A 26,551-nucleotide genomic window follows, 5' to 3' on the forward strand; every position below is an offset into this window, starting at 1 on the left:
GATTGAGAATGAAACAACCTGCTCCGATTACGAAAACTAGAGACAAGTAGTAATATTCATCAAGGCAGGAATATTGGCAGAGAAGCAACCAGTCAACCTAGACCCCTTCATCGACAACAACTCCTTGATATCGCTGCAGCAAACATGATTAAATTATATATTTTATTTCATGTATAGATATATTATAATTTATTACAAACTTGAGTGTACAAATAAAATATTTCAAATACAAATAAAATTTTACAAACGATGAATGGGGTAAATAAACAGTTTAGTCTATATGGCGGTTGTCTAGAGCAATAAAATTAAACTGATACTCTTGATAAGTGAATACTAGCGTGTAATGGTGCAGCTCTCTGACTAGTTATTTTGGTAATAGCAGCTCTATATCGCTGTCACTGTCTTGGGTAGATGTTAAAGGCGATTCTCTCGCTACTACATGGCTGGTAAGGAAGTTATCATCAGAACTCTCCTCGTGGCTTACTATTGCAAAGTTCTGCCGGTTGGCCAAAGATTTGTGCTCGTAAAGGCATTTTTGTTCCTTTTTTTAACGATATAGATATATTCTCCTCTTAGGTAGCTGCAGTCACTTCTACCTCAATTTCCAGACCTCCCTGAATGATTGGTGATCTTCTAAGAATGACATATACCACCCTTGCAGTCATTGTGCTTGCGTGTATGATGAAAAATCTCTCTCACACTAAAACAAATCATGAAGCGGTAGGGATGGAAAAACTAAATATTGCGTTTTACCGAAGAACCAAAGTAAAATTCAACTAATTTAGTAAATGGTTTTGAAAAAAAACTCATTACTTACCACAAATTGTTGGTTCATCAAAGGCCTCCAAATCTATGAATATTCGTGAAAACCTCAGAATGCAGCAAAAAATTTATAGCTTAGCACAATCAACCCGTAGTTGTAAGCTAAATAGAAGACGAAACACGCAATGCACGCATGCGTAGGGTTAACTCTATTGCTAGACGAAATAGAGTTAACTCTTCATAGAGAGTGACAGTTTTCAGCCGCGAATAAATTAATCCACGAATATGCATGAAATGGCAATTTTCGCGAAATTTAACTCCGCGAATAAATTCATCCTGTAGGGTATATACCAAAATATTGTTGGCTGGCTAGTTTGGGTAAATGCTTGTAGGCCAATTTACTCTAATTTAGATTACATCTGTCTCTAATTCTTATTCATTGTTACAGAATAGAGTTCAGCAACCTAAAAATTGTGTGCAAAAATTCAAACAACTGCAAGTCCGAACTGAACTCAAGATGTGATCTTTTGGGCAGTAAGTAATCATTTTGTCATCTCATGCAAGTGGTTTAGAATTTAGTTTGCTGTTTTGTGTTTGTAGTAGGATGTTTATTAGTAGCTAGGCATTAAATACTTCTGTCTAGTCTTACATCAGATGCTGCCTTTGAAAGCTGCCGAGTGTCAGCTTTTTCAGTGAGTTTTCACACCTCAGGTGGTGATTTAAGATCTATACGAAAACGAGAATTTTTACAGTTTTATAGGTGGCAATATAAGCATATACATGAAAATGAGAGTCTATGTACAGGATAAATCTCCTGATTGCCATGGTAACTATGTCAACGCTGACATTTCAGCAATGCATGAACGCGAGACAAAAGCATTTTTGTTGGCCCCAATTTTTGTTCATTTTTCTCCATTTAATCACCATGCTGCGTCATTATGGTTACCCAACTTGTCAGATAATTATAATGCAAGGTCAAAGTGGATTCCTCAAGCACCAAAAAGTATGCACAGTGTTTTTATATTAATTTTCTGTGGTTAAAGAATTACATCAGTTGGCCTTTGTGTACATCTTATGGAGTGTGCTAGCAAGAGATCCTTTCTTCGTACAAATGGAAATTTAAAAGTTTTCTTGGGCGTCATCTGTTATAATATAATGTTTTAAATAAGGATTTTGAATAGTCAATTCTAAGCTAATTCAGTTTAAAAAAGCGCAATTTTAATTATGTAGCTTCGTAAATGCTTTCGCTCGATATTTTTTCAATATCATGAATATCTTTTTCAATCAGTACATTTAAGTATTTTTAAGTAAATTTCAGTACATTTAAATAAATCTCAATGTTTATCGTCTGTCCAGTTATAGCGATAAAGTTATAGGTACGAAAAATGCGCTTTGTACTGGATTTGTACTGACGCAGATGGCAACCGCAAGTTTGCAAACTCGCGAACCTAACCACAAGGCTAAGCAATTCCTATCATTCTTAACTATTTTATTTTTGTCGGTAAATTAGTGATGCACTTTTTATTATTAATTGATATTAATTTTTGCATTTGTTTTGCTTTTTAAAAGATTTTAAAAGCATTTTCAAAATTCATTACTTATTTGAATTTTGTATTTTCAAATGGGATGTTTCAATTTCAAATGTCTTATTACCAGCTCCGACTTTTGGCTCTTTCTTGTGGCAATCGCTAAGAACTATCAAATTAAAAGTTTTTACACTTGTACCGTTGTATTATCTCGAGTAGGCATTGCATCTACGTTCTCCCTCCATTCAGTCAGACAAAGCATACGACAAAAACAGTCTGATATCTTACTTTTAGGCTGGTACCAGTATTCAGAGGTAGCAGTGTTGTCATAGTCAAATGTTGGATGAATGGCTTCAGTTGCAACAGTTACCTTTTTATACACCTATGTAATCATTGTTATTAATAATTCAACGTATTCATGATTTTTATTTTGTTTTTCCACTTCATGCTAGTTGTATCAGTGTCAAATCATCTTTCATTGTAGTCATTATAGCAAAACAGACTTTATTTAGCCATTATTTGCTAATTATTTGTTTCACATTTAAACATCTTTCCACTTGTTTCATTTTTTCCAATTTATTTAAACGACACAAAACACTTTTCTCATGATATGAAGTTTAAAAGTTAGATTGGTAAATGTTGTATATGTTAAATAAAAATCGATTTTCTGTTCAAAGACTTTTTTGTTAGCTAGGCAATGCCGGCATTCAGTTAATATGATTGTACAGCGCAGTACAGTTTAATTACTGGGTAAGTCTTGAAATGTAGTGTTAGTTTATATAAGGGTGCCTGCCTTTCTGAGCCACTGCTATGTGTCCATGATGGTTAATTAACAGGAACACCTGAACAACATCTAAGTTTATTACTTTTTAACAATTATCTGATACACATAAGAGGATTTAAACAGTGAGAAGTGAAGATAGCCTTAGTTCTTCATATTCAGTTGCAGCTGTCCTGCTTCTTGCTAGTTATGATTACTCTTACCAAGGCTAAGCTCATTGTTGTCAAGTTGCATGAATATTTACAAAATACATTTTGGATGTTTTTATACTTTTGCAAGTAGTTGTGGTATAACTTTTACAAAAAAAAACTTAGACAAACTTTTAATAGCCAAGGTGGTTGAAGTCTGTTTTATCTTGATTTCATGTTAAAGGTTGACTTGCAACACATTTCACATTACAGTTATTTGGTATCAAAAGATTCACCATGTCTTACTCTGTTGCGTTGTAGGTGCCAAATATGTGGAATTGTGATTACAAGTTCTTAAAGGCTCAAAAATGAAAAGCCGCCGTAGATTGGAATCTGTTATTTCTCTGACGTAGTCATTACAGTTTGGTTATTGTCTTGTCACGTGATGTTCTCACGTAAATTGAAAGGCCAATTAAATGCTCAATATAAAACTTATCGTAGCACTAGTTTATGACAAACACTTTGGGTTTTACCGAAGACCCCGTATCAAATATAGATGCTCGCTACTTTACAGTTTTGTTTCGGCTTGATCTAATCGTCAAGTCGTAATCTGATCATGTGACCCAATACTTCGCAAATAATTTTCGCAGCACTTTTCGATTATCACAGGTGACCAACAGGCTCGTCTTGGTTATCAGACAATGATATGTACTCCTTCGAGGTGAGGTTAAAAATTAAATGAATTTTTACGGTAATAAGATGTCACTGCTAAAAGTGACAGCATTACAACGATGATAAAATAGATGCGCAAGAACAATAGACATGGTTTTATTGAATGTGTGAAGTATATTTGTGAAAATATTTCGACGAATAAGGTTCCATGAAAGTGTAAACAGAAACCATTTCCCACAACTACGTCACATTTGAGCCATTTTGGAAAAAGAAACCAAACTACGGTGGTCTCGTGTGGCTGCGATTAACTGTTCGTTTTTATAGCTTTTAAGAGCTTGTAATCACATTCCCACATATTTTGCACCTGCAATACAACAGAGTAAGACATGGTGAATCTTTTGATATCAAATAACTGTAATGTGAATTTTGTTGCAAGTCAACCTTTAACATTCACACAGAAGCATCTTTTCATGTGCTGCAGCTTACCTTGCTTGCATGTCAGGTCTGTGCCAGCGCTGCCTATCTACATGCAGTTATGATATTTTAGAGACAGTTGACAAATCTTTAAAAGTTCCACACATTTTTGCTATTCAAGTGGATATTCTCGATGGGGAGAATCTAATAAACAGCAATCCATTATTCACAGACGATATATTTGATCCTGGTAAGTTGAACTAAGTATGCATGTGGAGTTGTCTCATCATGTCATATGTAACAGATTGTATGCGCTTGAGCATACATGTTAGGTTTATTACCACAGGCCTTTCTTATACAGAGTCATACTGTTGATAGTTCATGCATTCCTTCCAGGTCTATATTTTTTTCGGTTGTTTTCTGCATTTTTCAAACTATTCGCATCTACATGTAGATTCGCCTTCTATATAATAGGTCCTTCACCATAGTTTTCTAAAACAATTTGCTATTTCTACTAGAAATAAAAATGCTCTCTGAACATATACGCTTAGTTATATCTTGTAAATATCTTCCACTACCTGGACATAGAGGTGGAACGAGACAGGTTTTTTAAGTTCGAGACGAGACTCGAGACAGTGTCTTGTAAAAATTCGAGACACGAGACAGTAAAATAATGAGCATTTGGTCATGATTTCACTACACAAGTACTAGCGTACATACTTAGAATATATAAAATTGATAAACCTATTTTTAAATTGAATTTTCACCTGGTGTAAACGATTTAAATACAACATTTTAATAGTGATATGCATGTAGTTTTTGTAAACAAAAGTGACACAAGCAGCTCTAAAATACCGAAGTTATATATTTCTAAGAATTTTGAGCTTTATTGATAATAATTATTATAAACATACTGCTTTATACATGCATATTTTTACCATCTATTGAATAGGTCCTACTTTTTAATGTAATGTGTAATGAAACCGATAGCCGTCGCTCTACAAAGAAATACCGCAACTAAAAGAACACACGATAACACTTTCATTCTTATCGTTTCAACAATGTTAAGTTTTGCTTGTGTATTAACTGTAGTATGTGAATTATATTTAAATTGTACTCATGAAATTATATGAATTACTGTACACATGTACATGTATATTCTTATATTGAACTAACAATAACGTCATTATTAACCGAACAAGGACTATGGTCGACACAGCCTTTCGTTCGTTTCTCTGTGTGCGGGCAAGTTTTACCCGCAATTGGTAGTATATAAAAGAGGTCCGAATTTTATGAAGGGCAGTTGGTGTTTAGACACGATACGATAAAATACAGACATTTTACCCCCAATAGTCTTATTTATTACATTGGATTATTCGGAGGGTAATTGGATACACCCGGTATCTGTTTTAAGGACACAGAACCGAACTACACTATATTAACAGGGCCGTTGTCCGGACTACATGATTAGACTCGGTGGCCAACATAATCAATATAAACAGGTAGTAACGGACCGGGTATAACTTTAAAGGCAGTTGCCTGCAATCCATTACAATATATGGCTTGTTGCTACCGCAAGAAGCCATGTTTTAACAACCATGCGCAGGCACTTTAGTTCTATTTCCTGTCTCGAGTTTGGCAATAGTTAAGTCGAGACCGAGACGAGACAGGTCGATACTCAAGACGTCTCGTGTCTCGTTCCACCTCTACCTGGACAACTCCTGGTACCCGCGCTTGGCAGACGTATACCTGATACAAGCCTTCTGTCATTACGTCGCATTACTGGCTATATTGTAATAATACTTTTCATAATGCTGTCTGTCCTGCTAGAAATGGAAGTTCTGGCTGTCAGCTAGAATTACTGATAGCGTGGTTCACCTGCTGATCATGACGGATCAGCAGGTTTTGATAATGAACCTGTTGTTAGATGTGGAACCTTCATTGCTATCATGGGTACTGAGTAAATGTAAATAAAATGTCCCAAAGATATAGACTAGAATGAATGTGAATGTTGTTTAATGTTGACTGTACTAGATAAGATGGGACGAACTATTATGATTTAGTTATAATTCTTTCTATTTGCATGTTCTTGTAGGCACTTATAGCTTTGGGCAGGTAGAAAAGATTTCACCTGAAGGATTTCTTAATCCTGACGGAGGAGAGAAGTTAATATTGGACCTTGTCAACACGAAGTCTGCTGTTAAGAAAGGTATGCCCTTGTCTTTACATCCTGTTGCTACGTAAATTTGTTTTTGACTTTTTTGTATGCCTGTCTGGACCTGTCCTGAGCACTCACATGTGCATGTGTCAGTACTTATATGCAGGCATAATTGTTTACTGTAAATTGCATGTGCTCCAGTATTCAGTCTAAGTTCTATTTGAATGAGAAGTTAGCCTATTGAGATGATATAATATTTTATAAAAAAGTAGTGTGTCTAAAACAGTATTTAAGAGTACGAAAATCAGCTTTACTTTTGTTTGTTTCTACTTTCCATTCAATTAGTTTAAACAGCATAAACTGCAAAAGAATAATATTGTCAGAAGTGAGTATTGACTTTGGGATCTTTCTACATTGTTTAAAACAATATTCTTCAATTTCCTTATTTGCTAATTTTGATGTTCAGCATTTCTTTATAACAAAGTACAAGGAGTCTCATTCTTCTAATTATTTTTCTGCAATATATTCTTTTTCTTTGTACTAAAGCAAAATAGTATAAGTGTGTTTTTATAAGCTGGCTTTTATAAATGCTTGAACAGCAAACGCAATAACATCTAGAAGGTTCTACAATCAATAGAGATTAGCGACCAATGAACAACTTGCTTTATGACTTGTTTCGTGTGAGCATGTCGTAGACTAGTGAATAAAATTGAAATGACCTAAAAGTTAGCAGGTTACGGAATTGTAATAAATGAATAGTTAGAGAATCTCCACCTATCTCTTTTATTCTTCAGTCGACCATTTTATGTGTCCGCTATTCATTAGGCTATGGTGTTGTAATAAACAACCTTTTAAGATGGTTGCCTTGTTCTCCAAATATCCTGAATGATTAAACTCAAGCCTTGGTTTTGACTGATTAACGGGGACAGCGAGGTAGTCACAGAATGTGAAAAAGTTGAGGTAGATTATGTTTGAAATTGGTCAATTTTCATCATTGTCCAGCATAACCATTGTATGGTTACATAAAATGGGTGTTTTATTGTCCATTTTTTAACCCTGTAATCTTATTTTAGGTGTCATCTATGGGTGCTTTAGGGATCCCAATAGCGATTGGTTTGAAAACGTTAAAGTTCAAAGTGAAGACAAATCCTCCAATACCATTAAGGTAAAGGTTCCAAAAATTTCCATGGATGAAGGAGATCTGGAGAAAACTATACACTTTGAGACCCAAAGTGAGCTTGGAGCTACATCCAACACTATTAAATTACTGTTTTGGAGGAAGCAGAGTCATATTGGTTCGTTTGTATTTTTATTGGCTCACTATGTTATCCATTTAGCATAAGATCCTAAAAGATCAAATTAGACCTATATATAAGATCGAATAAGGTGTATGAGAACAAATACACAACATAAGGTCAAATTTGAGGTGCTATTAGCGTGTTTTTACTGCCAAGTCTTGCATTGAAATGTTTGTTTTTTTGTAATTGTTTTTTCTCTGTGAAGATGGAAACCCTTACAGCTGGCATTATAGCGGCAAGTCGATGAATCACTTACTTGCGAAATCATTCAAAATAGTTTGGTAGACTTGTGCAAGAGCAAACTGCTGGCCAATAGCAAATGCAACTCAACCAATAAAAAAACTGGTTTATATGCAATGCACTATTATCTTATTAATCAAGGCTTTTTTTAATTTCTTCAACATAACCTTATAGTCGAAGCAAAGCGTCCGCGATCAATACAGTGAAAGAGAATTGAAGGGGAGGAGTGGTGTATATCTAGGTGCTGGTTTGAATCTATTTATTTTTTATGGTAATGCTTATATGCAATGATGTAAACTAGTGCGGGCTTAACCAAATTGAAGATAAGGGGCTTCTTTATTTCTCACAATTCCCAACAGGAAATCCTCAAAATATAAAAATACGGAAGCACTCAGATGAATAGTATTAAGCACATTTACACTAAAATCTGAGAAGGGACCAGGTCTTAATTTCATTTAGTTTAGCTGTTAGTTTAATCACGGTCTGAGTACAATATGTATGTTTAGTTGTTAGTTTAATCATGGTCTGAATACAAGATGTTTGTTTAGTTGTTAGTTTAATCATGGTCTGAATACAAGATGTATGTTTAGTTGTTAGTTTAATCATGGTCTGAATACAAGATGTAGGTTTAGTTGTTAGTTTAATCATGGTCTGAATACAAGATGTAGGTTTAGTTGTTAGTTTAATCATGGTCTGAATACAAGATGTATGTTTAGTTGTTAGTTTAATCATGTTCTGAATACAATATGTATGTTTAGTTGTTAGTTTAATCATGGTCTGAATACAAGATGTATGTTTAGTTGTTAGTTTAATCATGGTCTGAATACAAGATGTTTGTTTAGTTGTTAGTTTAATCATGGTCTGAATACAAGATGTATGTTTAGTTGTTAGTTTAATCATGGTCTGAATACAAGATGTAGGTTTAGTTGTTAGTTTAATCATGGTCTGAATACAAGATGTAGGTTTAGTTGTTAGTTTAATCATGGTCTGAATACAAGATGTATGTTTAGTTGTTAGTTTAATCATGTTCTGAATACAATATGTATGTTTAGTTGTTAGTTTAATCATGGTCTGAATACAAGATGTATGTTTAGTTGTTAGTTTAATCATGGTCTGAATACAAGATGTATGTTTAGTTGTTAGTTTAATCATGGTCTGAATACAAGATGTATGTTTAGTTGTTAGTTTAATCACGGTCTGAATACAAGATGTATGTTTCGTTGTTAGTTTAATCATGGTCTGAATACAATATGTATGTTTAGTTGTTAGTTTAATCATGATCTGAATACAAGATGTATGTTTAGTTGTTAGTTTAATCATGGTCTGAATACTAGATGTATGTTTAGTTGTTAGTTTAATCATGGTCTGAATACAAGATGTAGGTTTAGTTGTTAGTTTAATCATGGTCTGAATACAAGATGTAGGTTTAGTTGTTAGTTTAATCATGGTCTGAATACAAGATGTATGTTTAGTTGTTAGTTTAATCATGGTCTGAATACAAGATGTATGTTTAGTTGTTAGTTTAATCATGGTCTGAATACAAGATGTAGGTTTAGTTTTTAGTTTAATCATGATCTGAATACAAGATGTATGTTTAGTTGTTAGTTTAATCATGATCTGAATACAAGATGTATGTTTAGTTGTTAGTTTAATCACGGTCTGAATACAAGATGTATGTTTAGTTGTTAGATTAATCGTGGTCTAAATACAAGATGTATGTTTAGTTGTTAGTTTAATCTTGGTCTGAATACAAGATGTATGTTTAGTTGTTAGTTTAATCATGGTCTGAATACAAGATGTATGTTTAGTTGTTAGTTTAATCATGGTCTGAATACAAGATGTATGTTTAGTTGTTAGTTTAATCATGGTCTGAATACAAGATGTATGTTTAGTTGTTAGTTTAATCATGGTCTGAATACAAGATGTATGTTTAGTTGTTAGTTTAATCATGGTCCGAATACAAGATGTAAGTTTAGTTGTTAGATTAATCATGGTCTGAATACAAGATGTATTTTATGTTAAGTTGTTAGTTTAATCACTGTCTGAATACAAGATGGACGTTTAGTGCGAAACACCAAAGCTTTATAATAGTACACGCTGGAGCTTGTGTACTAACTTCAGATACGGAGCTAAAAATGATTTGGGAAATAAAATTTGTAGCGTAAAACCTTCATTCGAACGCCACCTCTATCGTACCATTTGAACGCCACCTCTAATAGAACGCCACCTATAATAGAATGCCACCTCTAATAGCACGCCACCTCTAATAGCATGCCACCTCTAATGGCACGTTACCTCTAATAGCACGTTACCTCTAATAGTGCACCGCTTTTGGAGAAGGGTTGAAAAATACAGCTCAGTCCTTCAATTGAATGCCACCTCTATTTGCCCGCCATATTGACATTCTTTGATCTTTACGAACCCTTAATAGAAAGTTATCAGCCGAAAGGTGGCCACAAAATGGTACTATTAACAACTCAGTTACATCCATAACAATTCTTTTGCTGTTGCATTGGCATGGTTTTAGTGATGGTGTATCGGAGAAGATAGGTTGTCACAATCGTCAGTACTCCACTCTGATTGGAAGTCACTAGGGTCTAAACCTGATTCATTGTCTTCAGATTTATCCACAATGTGTTTTGCCACCTGATGTGAAAAGTTGAAGCATTTTGATGAACGATAAAAGTAGTCTTCAGACGCACCATATGACGTAATATAGCAGCCATTGTCATGGTGAATCGAAATTCGTTTTCCAACTCCACAGCTTTACAGTTATTTTCTTTGAGACTTTGAAAGCAACCATCAAATAATTAGTGCCTGTAGCTGTGTAATTCTTTACTTAAAGTAATGCTTTGTAAAATATAAGCGCCATTAGCATCGGTTTGCCTGTAAAAGGGTTAAATTAATATTCCCAAAAGTTTGATAAGCTCGGCGAAAAATAAAGTGCCACCCTCTATTTGAACGTCACCTCTGATAAAGCAGATAATTTATCCTCAGATATATTTAAACTTCATCTCAAGGCTAGAATTACTAAGCATCAGCCGATGCAACCGAGCAATTTTTTGTGTTCTAAACATCTTGTGCAAGTTATCAATAATTGACCAACTCGTTTCAGACAATCAGTAATCAATAATCAGTATTAGTAATTGGATTATTGTGAATCTTCCAGAATTGATAGTCTATAATCAACATAGTTGAGGAGTAAAAATAGCACAATATAAAGTAATACTTTTATGAGAATTCAGATCTACATTTTTTAAATATCTTTTGCGGATCTCGAACTAGCTTATGTTGTTTAATATAAAATAAATCTTTAAATATTCCATTTTAAATATTACAAGAATGGCACATGAAAATATTTCCATTTTTGACTTTTTTCAGACTTTCAGCCACTTTGAATCCTAGTTGAATGAAGTTGAGATTTAGCCATGCAATTGTAGTGTGACTCAAGTTTCTTAGTCGGCAGCCATTTTAGTATACATGTGTTATTTCTTGTGCATCTTTTGGTGAAGGAAATTGTATGTTGAACAAGCAAATTTTTGGTTTCATTCAGGGACTAGTACAGAGCCCGCCGTACATGGTTCCAGTTCGGAAGTAGAGAATAACTACAGTTCACCTTCAGGAAATGCCCTGCCTAACGATCCAAGGGTGAGTATTGTCTCTTGGTCAGATTACATGATAGTCTAAATAGGTATGTTTATTAGATGTTCACAAATGTACATGTTTTGAGCTATCAGACTGTAGTTATCATATCCTGTAGTTTTGTGACTACCCTCTATTCAACTAGAGCAATACAAAGGTAAAATGTTCCATATTCAGGCACCTTACCTTAAAAATGTGCAGTGTAAGACCGTGAGAAATTCTTTCAGTGCAATACTTGGTTATTTAATCAATGTTGTTGGGTAGTTTTTAAATGAATAATTGGAGACCTCATTGTACAATAAGTATAAACAGGTTATCAATTTGTCACTTTTGATGTTGAAACATGTGAGCTTTTCACACCATTGACACCAACTTAGGTTTAGTTTTATAGTTTATAGTTTTATGGTTTATAACTTTATAGTTTATAGCTTTTTATTTTGGTGCGCTATAATTTAAAGTATATAGCTTTATAGGTCACCTTCAAATGAAAGTTATTACAGTTACAATTTTCATTTCAGTAGCCATTTGTCCCATCCATAATGCAATCCCATCATACAATTGTAATTTTTACTGTCATAGCCTACAGGTATATTTATAACTTGTGTGATTGAATACATTTTTGGGTGAACTCATATTTTTGGTCCACAGTCAATTTGTTACTCTAATAGTTTGTTTGTGTTTTATAGCTTGATCATGTGCCCTCTGATTGGCTGAAGCCCAGCATCAGACCAGAAACCATTGATATTGATGACCAGCCTATGGAAGATAGCGTAAAGGTATAGTACATCTATGTCACTCAGCTAATCATTTGTAATGTTCTAGGAAGAGCCTGAAAGAAATTGTCCTGAATGTTCTAGGATGAGCTGAAAGAGTCTGGTGCCTCTGTATCTATCATCTCTGTTGATAGTAATAAAACTATGCGCTGTTTAGGGCACCCATTGTCATTTTTACAGTATCTGTCCGCATATAAGTTGACCTTAAAAAAGACAGCCCTGAATTCAATGTAACTTGTAAGCATTCTCATGTAAGCCGACCCTATAAATCGTAACATGCCGTACGCAACTATCAAAGCAAACGGTTGCGGAAGTAGATCAGCTTTTGCATGCTCAGTACAAGACGTTTCTGATGGGCGAGTAATTGTAATAATTAGCCTATTGTTTCTTTGCCTAAAACCTGATGAGGTATTTATGTGTGTCTTTGCTTAACCCAAAAGAAACAATCATCGGTTTGCATTGAGCAAATAGAATACATGTTTGCATCTAACGCTGATCTTAGTTTCACTTTGCAAAGACACATTTTTATAGATATTTCTTCGCTCAGACGGATTACAGCTTATGTAAAATTGTATGCTGATTAATTTATTTAAATTTTATGAGAACTTGTATGCGCCAATGCCAAATGTTTGCTTTTACGGAATATCAATTGTTTCAGCAACAATTTATTTTGTAGCAAAAAAGTTGATGATAGTAGTAACCATTGTTGTTATGTTTTACTCTTATTAACAACGGTGAAACTTGTCTCAAACTCCTTGAAATTCGTTAAAAATTAAATTGGCATAATTTCATTTTGTTTGCTTCCAATCAGTGTTAGCTTGGTAAAATTTTTTGTGTTCTAGAACTGGCTTATATGCGGAATATATGGTAAGTGGTTGTATTTAATGCATGGAACTGTATTTATCTTCTTAGTTTGTGTGTATGATTACTCTAGATATCCAAGACACTGACACTTTTAGTATCACCTCAATTTAACACTAAGGTTTACAGCTTTATGAGTGTTTCTTTAGTGTCCAGCATGTGTGAAGGGTTACTACTGTAGTGTCTCTTGCAAGGTTTGGGCTCAGTAACATAATTCTTATTGTAGGTGTATTTGTAATTCACGATTGTTACATATAAAATTACCTAGTGGTTATGTGGTTATCATTCATGAATTATTGCATTTTGTCTGGTAATTACGAATTGTTATTGTTACATATAATTACCTAGTGATTATGTTGTTATAAATCATAAATTATCGCATTTTGTTTTATAATTACAAATCGTTATTGCAACTTTCAGACAAATTTCTATCCAACTTGCTTTTATATACTACCTTTCCAGTATATTCTGTTCCAGCAAGAGTTTTATCGTACATTCCAAAAACTCTAAAAACATTCGTAGAAGAAAATTTTCAAGTGAAATTCAAGAGGCTGGTGAAGCCTAAAGAAAACATGTATTATTATAAAAATTAATTAATTAGAAAAAATAAATTAGAATAAAATAAGTAGCTAAATTAAATTTGTTTAAACGGTTTAATTTCGAATTCGCCTTCAAATTTGTGTATCATGAAGTTATGTTTATGCGTGCTTAAAGTTCATTGCATCTTTTTATTGGTTATGATATTAAGCTAATTTTATACATATGATTATTAGATAATAAATTTATCTACTCATGGGATAATTTTTGTAATATTTAAGTGTAATTAACTGTCATATAAAAATTTATTTATAAATAAATAGCTATAAAGTAATTAAACAAATTAGAGTTTTGCCTTAAAAGGTTATTTGATCCAATGCATCACAAATCCATCATATAAAACTTAGATCCTGCAGCCAGTTAACTTAATGTAATGTAGAGGTTTGCGTGTGTCACACATAGTGATGTGATTATACATTACGGTATATATAAATATATTTGAGATTAACTGTGGGCCTTCATATCTACTACTCCATTCAATAAAATAACAAGTTGCGTGTGGTTCATTGATACTGCGCATGGTATAATAATATGTTATATACTAGAAACACTCATTTGCAATTGACCATTCATACAATGTCACCATATATTTCTATCATATTATTAGTAACATATTAGTAAGTGGAATATACAGCAACTAATTAAGAAGATTTCACCTTGGTACCAAATACTCTGCATATGATGTAGTGTTTTAAATGTTTAAAATTGACAGCAGCGCTTAGCTAAATTTAGACTCTGGTTTATGATCATGATTGGTTCTATTTCTTTTCATTTCATTTTTAGATGGCAACTATGCAGCCTCCATTAGAGGTACTTGAGGGTAACGAAGAGCCTGATGACTTTCAACCAAGAGTTCAGGTAAAATAGTCGTTTAGGAGACAATATGAATAGACGCTACTGTGTTGTACATAAAACACTTTATAATACTTGTGACAGACATTTGATTGTATAGAGAATACTCTATCTGCTTAGACCAATTAGAAATGGTTGGCCGTCTATAATAGTACTGGTTACTGGCTGTATATCCTCAGCTTCTAATTAAATTAAGAATATACAAGCTGACCAGCTTGTGTACAGAAACAAAATGACCAGCTAAAGCTGTTATAATCTCTATGAAGTTTTGACCCTTATCAGCACACACCTCTAACAGCCATCTCTTGATGGTCCTTGATTTACATCTTAGAGGACTAGTGTGGTATCATCGGCAATTTTATTTTGTAGAATGTGTCACCGAAACCAAATATGGCGGACGGATCTCAGGCTAAACTGCCGTTCCCGAGCAAGGTATTTTCCCATCCTATCTCAAAAAACAACTCGCATGCTAGTATATATGTACTGTTGTAATGTTCTAAAACATTGGCCTAATTTCAGGTAACTCTCGGTGGGCCCAGCGATACTCTTGGACATAACAGGGAACTCGGAGTACATGACAGAGTATCTCCTGTTCCCTCTACCAGCACAGATTCTGCTTGGAGTATAGAAAGTAGTCTTGTAGATGGGAAGGTTAGCCGTGACCCGAGACTTACTTCACCATGGTCTAATTCTCAGGAAGAAGGTGCAAATGAACACCAAGGCTTCTCAAATAATTCAATAGACTGGTTGCAGGTACGTAAGTTCACTTGTTGAGAGCCATAGCATGGGCTTACTTGCATATAGCTTTGTTACTATATCATGGATTTCTATAGCAAGCCTGCTCTATTACATCATATACATTATAGTTCTATGATTGATTCCTTTTAGAGATAAATATACTAAACTGTCATGTAGCCAAATTAGATGATAAGTTCAGTCATACCTCAACGCATGAGCTTAATGCTTTCTAGGACTGAGTTTGTATGTCAATGTTTTCATATCTCAAAGTGGTATTTCATATATAAAGTAACTAAATACATATTAATCACTTTCAATGCTATTGAAAAACACCTAAAAATGGAACATTACAATAGAAAAAGTATTTTTAATTAGTAGAGTGATTCTCTACCTATGCTCGCAAAGTAACAAATACCTATTTATTTAGTAGTTATGATCTGCAATAAAATGTAGCATTATTATGTACAGTACTGTATGGAGTTATTACCTTCGTAATAGACGCAGTTACCAAGGCGGTGTGAGGGAGACTATACTTTGTTCGGTACACTAGACTTTTGTGACACTACGTAACATATAGTCAGAGAGCAGGATAACCCTATCTGTCATAAAAATAATTTCTATTCTCTTTCTCAACTTATGCAATTTTTTGAATTGAACTAGTAGTTTTAGCCCAGTGGTGATAAGATTAAGTCTTGCACCCTGTACAACCATTCTACTGCTGTCGGCAGCACTTGAAAGTTTATTCGGAGTTGTGTTACCTTTTCCGAGTTGTACCTTTTTGTTATTGAGCTTGCATGTTAAAAGAACTAAAACTGATTCAGGGAGAGGGTTCAGGGGCGAGAACTGTTTAGAGAACACTTACTAACATCTGTTGTAACAAATAAACTTGGTTAAAGCATTTGATTTTGTTTTATTAAAATAATTACAGTTGTTTAAGAGATGAGATAACTCCAATAGAAAAATACTTTCACTAGGTTGATACTTCATCATCAATCGGCTTCATCTGCAAATAAAAAAATATACATAATAACACCATCCCTCCTGATAACAATCTCATTTCACTGACAATTATTAATGTTTTGAAGAAAGCAAACCTTCTAAATATCAACAACAGTCATTAGCTACGAGTGTCACAACACACAAAAAGCTAGTGTTTGGGCCATTGACGGAATCTTTCTCAATGCTTGGTTAAGCACATTATGGATACACTCAGGTTAGTTTTATTGCTTTATTGCAGCATACAGTATAGGAAATAGATGTCATTTTGTATGATGAGTCACACTACACTCAAACACACGCACACACACCTGACTATACTATTCTCTACTACTATTATGATGCATAATGTAAAACCTGCCAGACAAACACACTAACCTTTTAGTGTCTGAGACACAATCATCTTCTACATTCCAGTTTGAACAGCTATCCATAGAGCAGGCGCAGAGGTCAGTGCAAGGTAATCCTTGCTTCTGGCAAAAGCATCTCCCAACGCATGAGGTCTTGCATCGGAAGAACACAGTCTAGAATAACACCAAATAAGGTCTTACAACTTGGAGCAAATGTAACCGATCTATAATTTTTCAGCCCCCCCCTTTTTTACTGTGTTTGATGGTTTGGGATTAAGATTTGTAACAAAATCAATAACTGCAACTGAATTACACCAATAATAAATTGTTCCTTTCAACACATTCATATATACATTTAAGAAATTTCCACACTATAATGTATGTGTTGACTGCAAACATGAAAAATGTCTTTTGAGAAATCACTATAAAATAACTGTGCTAAACTGTGATTATTTAATGGTGGTTGAAGTCATTGGGGTGCTTATGATCTGTTCTTGACACATGTTCGGGCAGAAAGGGTCAGGATAGGAGAAGAAATTTGTTACATTTGGCTGCTTTTTGAGCACTAAAAGCATCAAAAGGTTTACTATTTGATGCAAATGAAGAAAAAAAACTTACCAGCATTGATAGTCTGTGCCTTACACAGTTTGTCATAGATGCGTTTTCCCTTCCGAGTAACACTCTTTGACTTAACGTCACCACCACATATGACACATAAAGTATCTAATATTTGACTAGAGCCTGTCTTTGATCGTTTGGGACAAGGCTCATATTAGTCTTGACAGGAATCTGCGGTCTCAATACTCAAGAAGTGTGAATGTATTTGGCTATGAAAATAAAGCATAAATTTAGGAATGAGCCTGTAGTCTATAATTCCCTAGTCAGTCTCTAAATCCAGTTTTCTTTCAGCCTGTTTAGCTGTTTATTGACAAGCGTGTGAAAAAGAATGCAGCTTGTAGTTTGAGAGCATACTAGGGAGGTAATCAAATTGCAACAGCAGTTGATAACGCGGCTGCAGGATGAACTCCAATGTGATCTTATTCAATACTTCAGTATTTAAACTTTGATAGTTTTCAGTGAGAAAGTGGGTAGGGACAGGCGGTCAGTAAGCTATGACGCTGTGTCTCACATGATAAGTCATTAAACTTACCCTTTGTTCAGAATGTGCCCTCTATAAGTTTCTTCTATGGTGAACTTAATGTAACAAGGTTGATGTCCTTAAAGCACATCACCTCTTGTTACATCTATCCTTGTTTGGCTATCCCGAATACAAACTAGGGTCAGGGTTGGAGATATGGTTGGTGTCAATATCAACATAACACCCCATCTGATTCATAAAATAATCTACTGGGATCTAGTAGGCAGATCGCATGACAAGAAAGCAGTAAAGAACAGCTAATAACTTGTTGAGTTGAGTCTGAGCGTTTCTTCATGTTAGGTCTTCAGTTCAAATCATGTTGTTTGGCCTTGATTGATAGATCATCACGATCATCAAATTCAAACGAACAAAACGACAGGTTACAATGGAATATTTAACCTTGTCACATGTAAAATCTGGTCTGTGATGACATCCGCTAGTTGCTTGGAATGAATTGTCAGTCAATAGTGATTGAATCATCATATTAATATGGACATCGTTCTTGATATTTAATGACAATGGATTAATGGCTATCATCGTGAATGAACGAGGTCTTCGGTTTGATCATAAAAATAATTAGTTCTGCTTACTTAGCAATAGTTGTGAGCAACACGTTCAGTTACCAGTTTTTATTTGTTGAGGTGATAGAAGTCATAGAACTGCTAAATCACTTGAAGTTAGTAGCTCAGGCACGCAGTGCACACAGCACATGCTACTAGCTTCGGCCGCCATTACTAAGGAATCTGGCGGGTTATGACGTTTTGTTCCGATTATCCAATCACAGTCTGTGAAATTCCTTGTCACAATGGCAACAGTGATCGACTTGTTTATTACGCCTCCACCATTTGATGAGTATGTAGTTTAAACAAGAAAGTATATAACTAATGGCATTACAGAGTGCAACATGCAAACAGGCAATATATAAATATTGAAGAATCTTTTGCACGCATCATGATGCATAAGTTGAGTAAGGGAATAACAACTCACAATCGAGTTACTCTGCTCCTAGACTAATAACATACACTTTGAACTTTACTTAAATGAATTTAGTTTACTAAGCACACACTTGAAGCTAAGTTTTAATATTTTACTAAATTTAACACCACCTTTGTCTTCCCTTTAACTTTTTTTTATTATCTTTTTCAGCTTGGAACTTTTTGCCCCTTTTTCACTATAACTTTTACCTGGCTGTTTTACACTTTTTTCAAATTGATTCGACGAGAAAACCCGAGCTATGCTGTTATCGAACACGACCTCTCACCTACTTGGCCACTTAGTGGCTGCATCGAGAACCAACTCAAATGCTCGAATCTCCAAGTTTTCTTGTATCTCAACAGAGAAACTTGCTCGGAATTTTGCTCGTATCTCGATTTTCTCATATGTTGGGGCACTCGTATGTTAAAATATGACTGTAATGCTTTTTGGTATAGATTAAACATTTGAATGAAACTAATATGATGCTTTCAACCAATTTCTCTAGTTTAGCTCCACCAACATCATTCTTACGAGTTAAGTCTGGTCAAAGGATAAGTGGTGATGTTAGCCATTTCTCTCAAGTCATTTGCCTACCATATGCCTCACCTCTGACAACTATGAGATGAGGAAGCAAAAGGTCATAACTAACTTGTTGATTTCTATACAATTTCTTAAAATTTCATAAGACACACTATTTTAAAGTATATGCTTTTTCAGATTGAAGATGAATTGGGTGAAAGGGTGATGAAAAGGGCTCATCCAATTTCAGAGGATGATCCAGACATAGGTGAGGATTTGTTCTCTCTTTCTTAACAGAAGCATTGTTGCGTGTTAAGATTATTCTGTAATTTGTTTTGTTAAAATTCTAGCTCCCCCCAAAAAGCCGTATGATCGAGCAGAAGCATACAGCAGGAAGTGGAGTACTGCAACACCCAATGCTATAAGTTTGGAGGTGAGACTGCAGCTTTATGCAAAGAGCATTTGTTTTTGAAAGGAAATGTTTACAATTAAAATATTTTCTTAGTGGATGCACGGCTTTCTACAAAGTATAACTCTCTGATGTTGTTTGTGTTATTCAATACCTCAGGATGCCATTATAATACTTTGAGCTAATCTTCTCTGATTTAGGCGAGATCATCAAACACAGGAGTAGAAATCTCTGATGAACATGACCTTAGCTCAGGTATGTACTTGAATTAATAACTTGAAATACTACTTGGATACTAACTTATTTTATATGTTTAATTAATTATGTTTTGATTTAATTATAATAAAAAATTAAATCAATTAAATAAAAAATCACAATAACAATACAAACATAGCAAACGAATAGCAATAGAACAACAAAAATGAATCGCATGCTGCTAGTAAAGAAAAGTTTATCTAGTAAAAAGTAATATCAGTTTTATTTTACTCGCGAGTATTATGACTACTCGCGACAGTTATTATGAACAACTCGGACCTACCACTGCAAAACAGTGCCATCTGAAAGCAAATACTCTTTTCGAAGCCAGTAGGAAGAACTATAAATTGGTCAAAACCTGCGATAATATGTTGTAAAGCTTGAGACTGTTCTGGTCTCAGTGTGACTATGCCTAGCTTTGATAGATGATTTTTGAATCGCTCCATTGTTTTATCAGTATATAAAATGAAACTGCAAATGTAAAAACGCAAGAGAATAGTAACCTATGGTTCTTATCGTTTTGTTATCAAGCGGGGTATTACGTAACCACCCAGCCTATCAAAAATATGGGACCTTTTACTAGATCAAGTCACGTGACCTTGACGATAGGCTTTTAAACGCGCCACATCTAATACATCGTGAGACCTGAATCTATCGACACGCTTCCATTAGTATCAGTCATCAGCGTCATATGTACCATATGTCGCTCTTTTTGCAGAAGTTATCTTACCTTTTTTTCGCTATGTGTCCCAGGTTCTCTTTCTCCCCCCACACCCCAAAAGAGCCATGCCCAGGCTAATGCCACGCTATGAGACATCTAATTTTTTGGCAAGGTCATTTATAACAATGTATCTGTCACATAGGATCGCTCTTTAGCCATTCGCTGAAGTTCTTAGGTTTTAAAAATTTGCTAGACACTAGCTCATCAATGATGCTTTTCATGCTGAACGTGATGTTAGGTGTTTGCTTAAGACAGATTTATGATTCCTGACAATCTATTTATTCTAAAGACAGTTTATCTAGATCTCATTTTAACAGCTAGTAAAGTTCTACTAACAGCTCCCAGTTATAAGCTGGCTAATTTGGCCACCGTTTTAGATTTTAGAAAAAAAAAACTTGAGCAGCTAGAATCATGAAACTATATAATGGTTCATATTATTAAGTGGCCTTTGTATGTATGTCAACCTCTTTCCATTGTTCAACAGTTCCTCACCTGTCAAACTCTGTAATTCTTATATATTATTTGTTGTCGTTGTGTCAAGGTCATTTTGCATGCGCATTTTTATATACAACTACGTAACTGTTCAAAGCTACAATGTAATTCGGGCTTTCTCAACCTCTCAACTAGTAAAGTGACTAGATATATGAATATTCTCACCCTGACTTATCTGATGTTCAACAAAGTTGTTCAATGCTACATGTAGTGTTCATTTTGGTATTCCATTTGTTATACACACTGTTTTTATTCCAGGTTTTTCATCTGACGGAGGCACTGGTCATTATAGGGTAGATGATGAGGTAAACATTGTTCTCACCCTCAAAGGCTTAACTAGATTGACAGAAAGCATTAATTTTTATATTTAAGTGTGCACTCAAATACATTCTTTAGATATTTATTGTCTTCTGCTAAAAATTATTTCTCTTACCGTTTAACTGCTCTTTCCTGATTCGCTTTTAAAGGGTTTGCGCTTCATAAAGCTACATAATGGTTTGGCATCAGCTGTTTTACAGGTCTAACCAAACATGGCAAGTGTGGAAAATTAATTATTTAATAAAAAAGATTGGCCTTTCATTGTGTAGGTATTATTCGACTCACTAAATTAGTTCACAATAATCAAATTATTCCTCTAAGTTTTATAATTGCTTGCATGTATTTTTACCCACAATTCTAATGTATTGCTGATTAGCTCCCCATGACTTGTTGATATCCTATTGTACACCTGAATTTCGTGTTTCCAAGTCTCTTCCTTTTTACGTGCAGGATGAATCGCAAGAGCAGCTGGAGCGTTTGTTTGATCTCAGCGACATTTTCTCACATTTCAACTTGACTGTTGATGATTTGGTGAGTCGAGATGGACCAAATATTTTATAAGGCTGCTTTATTGAGTTCTCTTATCATTTCCATTCTTATACTTGCATCAATGGTTCCCTATAATGTAATTCTTATTCATCTTGTTTAACAGCTATGCATCTATTTCTAGTCTACTTAAACCGGTTTTATCAAATATTGTTGTGAATCACAAGTTTTAAAAACACCTGAAACTACATCTTGCAGTGAGGAGTTGTCGCCACAATAGAACAGTGAAGGTCGTTGCATTTGGGTGGCTACAGCATTAATGCTGGCAGGATGTGGTCAAGCAGACAAAGCATATGCCATGTATTGTTTGTGTCGCTATGCAGCCTGAGGATCATGGCTTGGAATGCACTGTCTGTATTTCACATATGAATATCATGTATCCATGCCTCTTCTTTTTCACCTGTAGATTGAAGGATTGAAGAATTGGCCTAATTTACATTTCCCAGACCAGTATTTGAATTAGGGATATTTGGTAAGTCAAACTTGACCATACATTTGTTAAAGTTGGGAGATGGCAAGTCGTGTCATTGCTGGTATCCTTTAGCTTCTATTAAATGATTGGCAGATTTACAGATACACAATAGAGTTTATATTTTTATCTTTTGATAAACATGCTCTCCATAGTCATGTTAATCGTTTGGTGGGCAATTTATGATCAGAGTTTCCCCCTACTCTTTAGGCAAATTTATCAATATGTTTTACAATCACAATTTTTATCGTAACTCAGAAAGATTTTCTTTGATTTTCATAAACCCACGTTAAAAAGTGATCAGTAGAAAATTCTCCACAAAATAGTTCTAATAATGATTAGATTATGAGATACATCTGTATATATATTTCTCAAAGTATGCGGATATGTGTGTATGTCCCTCCAGCCATAATACCTATTAAGATCTTAACAATGAAGTTTTGTATTCTGATAGATTTGAACTTGCGACAATTACCACGAATTCATCAGCAAGTTTCTTATCCGGATGCTTTACCACTGAGCTAGAATGGCATAGTGATCAGATATGTTTTCATATACCGCATACACCATGCGCGTGCTAATTATTTAAGCCTTGTGTCCACGAGTTACGATGCAGAAATATTTCTAGGACCTAAGTATATGCAATGCGATGCTTCTTTTTTTCTTTAGGGCTAATAATTTATCTCGAACTTAAAATTTGATTTTTGTACTGATTATATATGTTACCACTATATATACGTTGCATCGACGTTTCGCAGTTTACATACTCACTATTTGTTTTAAACATCTACATTTAGTTGGCTACTATTTTATTCCAGCTGCTCAGAAGAATTTTCCCTAGCTAGTTTTTTAGATTCTGATTTAATACCTTGCACTCCACAATCATTAAATACGAACAAATATTGTATTCGTTTAAAAAATATTTTTACATTATTTCTTTTAGTTCAAATTAAAACATCTTTGTTTATATTAATATTGTTCAAATTGTTGTTTAACGTTTACTTTATAGCGATATAGTATATTAACAAGCGCAATTTCCTTTCCTCCACAGACGAATATTGCGTTCGTTAAACACGCGTTTCACAAAAGTTCCTATCAGTGCCCACTTTGAATAATATATATCTAGATTTACATTCTCTTATCACATTCATAAACTTCTTATAACTTTTGAAGTTTATAATACAAGTTTTTAAAGTTGGTTTCATTATCGTTACTATTTCAACTTGCATTTTTGAAACATAATTTGAGTATCTTGTTTGAAGTTTAAACATTATTCTTTTTCCTATCACTGTTATTATTACTTAGTTTCCAATCTTTATTAAGAAAATTAATTTTTCGTTTAACCATTTTTGGCCGACATTGTTCTAATAAAATTTCAATTACAAAATACTACCATATTCTGTCATATTTTTTGTTAATCTGTTAAATACATGTATTCTCAAAAGTTACACATTGTCTAATGCTTCTAAAGAAAGGAACCTATCCTGCACAAAATCATTTCCTCATGGTATGAAGTTTGAAAGTTACAGTTGTTTGACAAAGTTTTAAAACCTTTACAGTTGTTTTTTATTTTTCTCTTAATTTATTTCAACTACACAAAACACTTCTCTTATGATATGTAGTTTGAAATTTAGAATGGAAAATGTTGTTATATGTTAAATACAAATCAATTGTCTGTCCAAATACTGTTTTATTACCCGGGCAATGCCAGGTAGCACAGCTAGTCATATATATCAGGGATATCATCTAGATTACATCAATATCCATGAATTCATCCATTGTCGTGGTTGCTGTGGTTTTAGCGCTCAGTGTACGTAAGAAAATTGATCATCAGAACTACTCTCTAAGCAGAAGCCATTAAGGTCTAGATCCGGCCCATTGTTTTCATATTTGTCCATGAGGCGGTTTACAACCTGATCTGAAGACTTTAAAACATTTTGAAGATCGATTAGAATGCTCTTTAACAACATCTTACTAGCATCAGGAGCCGCCATTGTTAATGCGTACTGAGGTCCGTTTTCTAACTCCAATGTTTTTCAGTTTTTCCTCAAAACTTAGAAAACAACACAATTGAAATAAGTAATGGCTCTATCAGTTTAGTATGTTTCACTTCAAGTAGTCTTTTGTTTAGCTCGGTTTCATACCTTGACGTCTATGAAAAACCGTTTTAGGAAAATCTCGACACCGGTGACATAAATATCTTTTCACCCGTCTAAGTATTAAGTGAATGTTTAGTCAGCAGTCTTTAGTTCTAAAGCCTCATACATAGTCTTTGAATGCCTCACCAACATTTACCATTTAGTAATGTACCGTTTGAGTTGCTGGACGACTGTTCATCTCACTGAATTCGTGTTTTACTTTAGGAAGTCTGTTAGTAAAGCAATGAGAGCACACATGTAGTTGTCAAAATGTTATTCCCTGGAACAAGCGAGGCAATGGAAATGTTCATGGATGTAATTTAGTTTTGAGGCTATTTTGCTTGTTGTTGTGTTCTGTGTTATATTAAAACATTCACCTGTTTGATTGCAGAAGGAGATCGAGCTGGATGACTGACCTTGACATAATCCTCTACAAATGAATATGCATCCAGTAATCCTTCTCCGCTTCTCGATTCACCTTCCACTGCTTCAGTACTTCGCAGGGTAAACAGTAGGGTAAATAATATTAAATAAGTAAATAAAAGGTAAAATACATGAATGTCTTTCCTACTCTAGTTGGTGACAGCATTATTATACTATCAGGCATCTTTGTTCACTATTTTTCTTTTCATCAAGTGTGAAATGAGCGACTACTCTATGTGCTGTTCTTATCTTTCATCATGTGATCTGATCTTTGATGGATCTTCGGTTCAAATGCATTTATTTTCATATTCATAAATCTTTCAGACTTTGTTTTAAAAATTATGGTTAATCAATACAATATAAATCAATACATAATATCAACACTTGGAATTACAATATAAATCAATACATAATATCAACACTTGGAATTACAATATAAATCAATACATAATATCAACACTTGGAAATACAATATAAATCAATGCATAATATCAACACTTGGAATTACAATATAAATCAATACATAATATCAACACTTGGAATTACAATATAAATCAATACATAATGTCAACACTTGGAATTACAATATAAATCAATACATAATATCAACACTTGGAATTACAATATAAATCAATACATAATATCAACACTTGGAATTACAATATAAATCAATGCATAATATCAACACTTGGAAATACAATATAAATCAATGCATAATATCAACACTTGGAAATACAATATAAATCAATACATAATATCAACACTTGGAAATACAATATAAATCAATACATAATATCAACACTTGGAATTACAATATAAATCAATACATAATATCAACACTTGGAATTACAATATAAATCAATGCATAATATCAACACTTGGAAATACAATATAAATCAATGCATAATATCAACACTTGGAAATACAATATAAATCAATGCATAATATCAACACTTGGAATTACAATATAAATCAATACATAATATCAACACTTGGAATTACAATATAAATCAATACATAATATCAACACTTGGAATTACAATATAAATCAATACATAATATCAACACTTGGAATTACAATATAAATCAATGCATAATATCAACACTTGGAAATACAATATAAATCAATGCATAATATCAACACTTGGAAATACAATATAAATCAATACATAATATCAACACTTGGAAATACAATATAAATCAATACATAATATCAACACTTGGAAATACAATATAAATCAATACATAATATCAACACTTGGAATTACAATATAAATCAATACATAATATCAACACTTGGAATTACAATATAAATCAATACATAATATCAACACTTGGAAATACAATATAAATCAATGCA

At 33.8% G+C, this 26,551-nt stretch overlaps 1 protein-coding gene across 4 annotated transcripts in view; it reads left to right on the forward strand.

The window, feature by feature from the left end:
- LOC137405935 (uncharacterized) overlaps positions 1-26,551 on the forward strand; it is a 488,140-nt gene that overhangs the window by 391,825 nt on the left and 69,764 nt on the right. For 2 of the 4 annotated variants that reach the window (XR_010979825.1, XR_010979824.1), the window contains exons 4-19: positions 1,211-1,296; positions 4,417-4,533; positions 6,379-6,492; positions 7,515-7,736; positions 11,533-11,627; positions 12,308-12,397; positions 14,636-14,710; positions 15,074-15,136; positions 15,224-15,457; positions 19,619-19,688; positions 19,771-19,853; positions 20,030-20,084; positions 21,556-21,602; positions 22,066-22,146; positions 22,568-22,633; positions 25,160-25,535. Coding sequence is in view for 2 of the 4 variants with exons in the window: in XM_068092409.1 (XP_067948510.1) it covers positions 1,211-1,296; positions 4,417-4,533; positions 6,379-6,492; positions 7,515-7,736; positions 11,533-11,627; positions 12,308-12,397; positions 14,636-14,710; positions 15,074-15,136; positions 15,224-15,457; positions 19,619-19,688; positions 19,771-19,853; positions 20,030-20,084; positions 21,556-21,602; positions 22,066-22,146; positions 22,568-22,624 (1,489 nt within the window). In the remaining 2 variants the exon portion in view is untranslated. Of the gene's footprint in view, positions 1-1,210; positions 1,297-4,416; positions 4,534-6,378; positions 6,493-7,514; positions 7,737-11,532; positions 11,628-12,307; positions 12,398-14,635; positions 14,711-15,073; positions 15,137-15,223; positions 15,458-19,618; positions 19,689-19,770; positions 19,854-20,029; positions 20,085-21,555; positions 21,603-22,065; positions 22,147-22,567; positions 22,634-23,448; positions 23,511-25,159; positions 25,536-26,551 lie in introns of those variants that run through there. The other 2 variants (XM_068092409.1, XM_068092410.1) reach the window with 2 other exon arrangements.

This window comes from Watersipora subatra, chromosome 10, assembly GCF_963576615.1.
Source record: "Watersipora subatra chromosome 10, tzWatSuba1.1, whole genome shotgun sequence".
In the NCBI taxonomy this organism is placed as follows: domain Eukaryota; kingdom Metazoa; phylum Bryozoa; class Gymnolaemata; order Cheilostomatida; family Watersiporidae; genus Watersipora; species Watersipora subatra.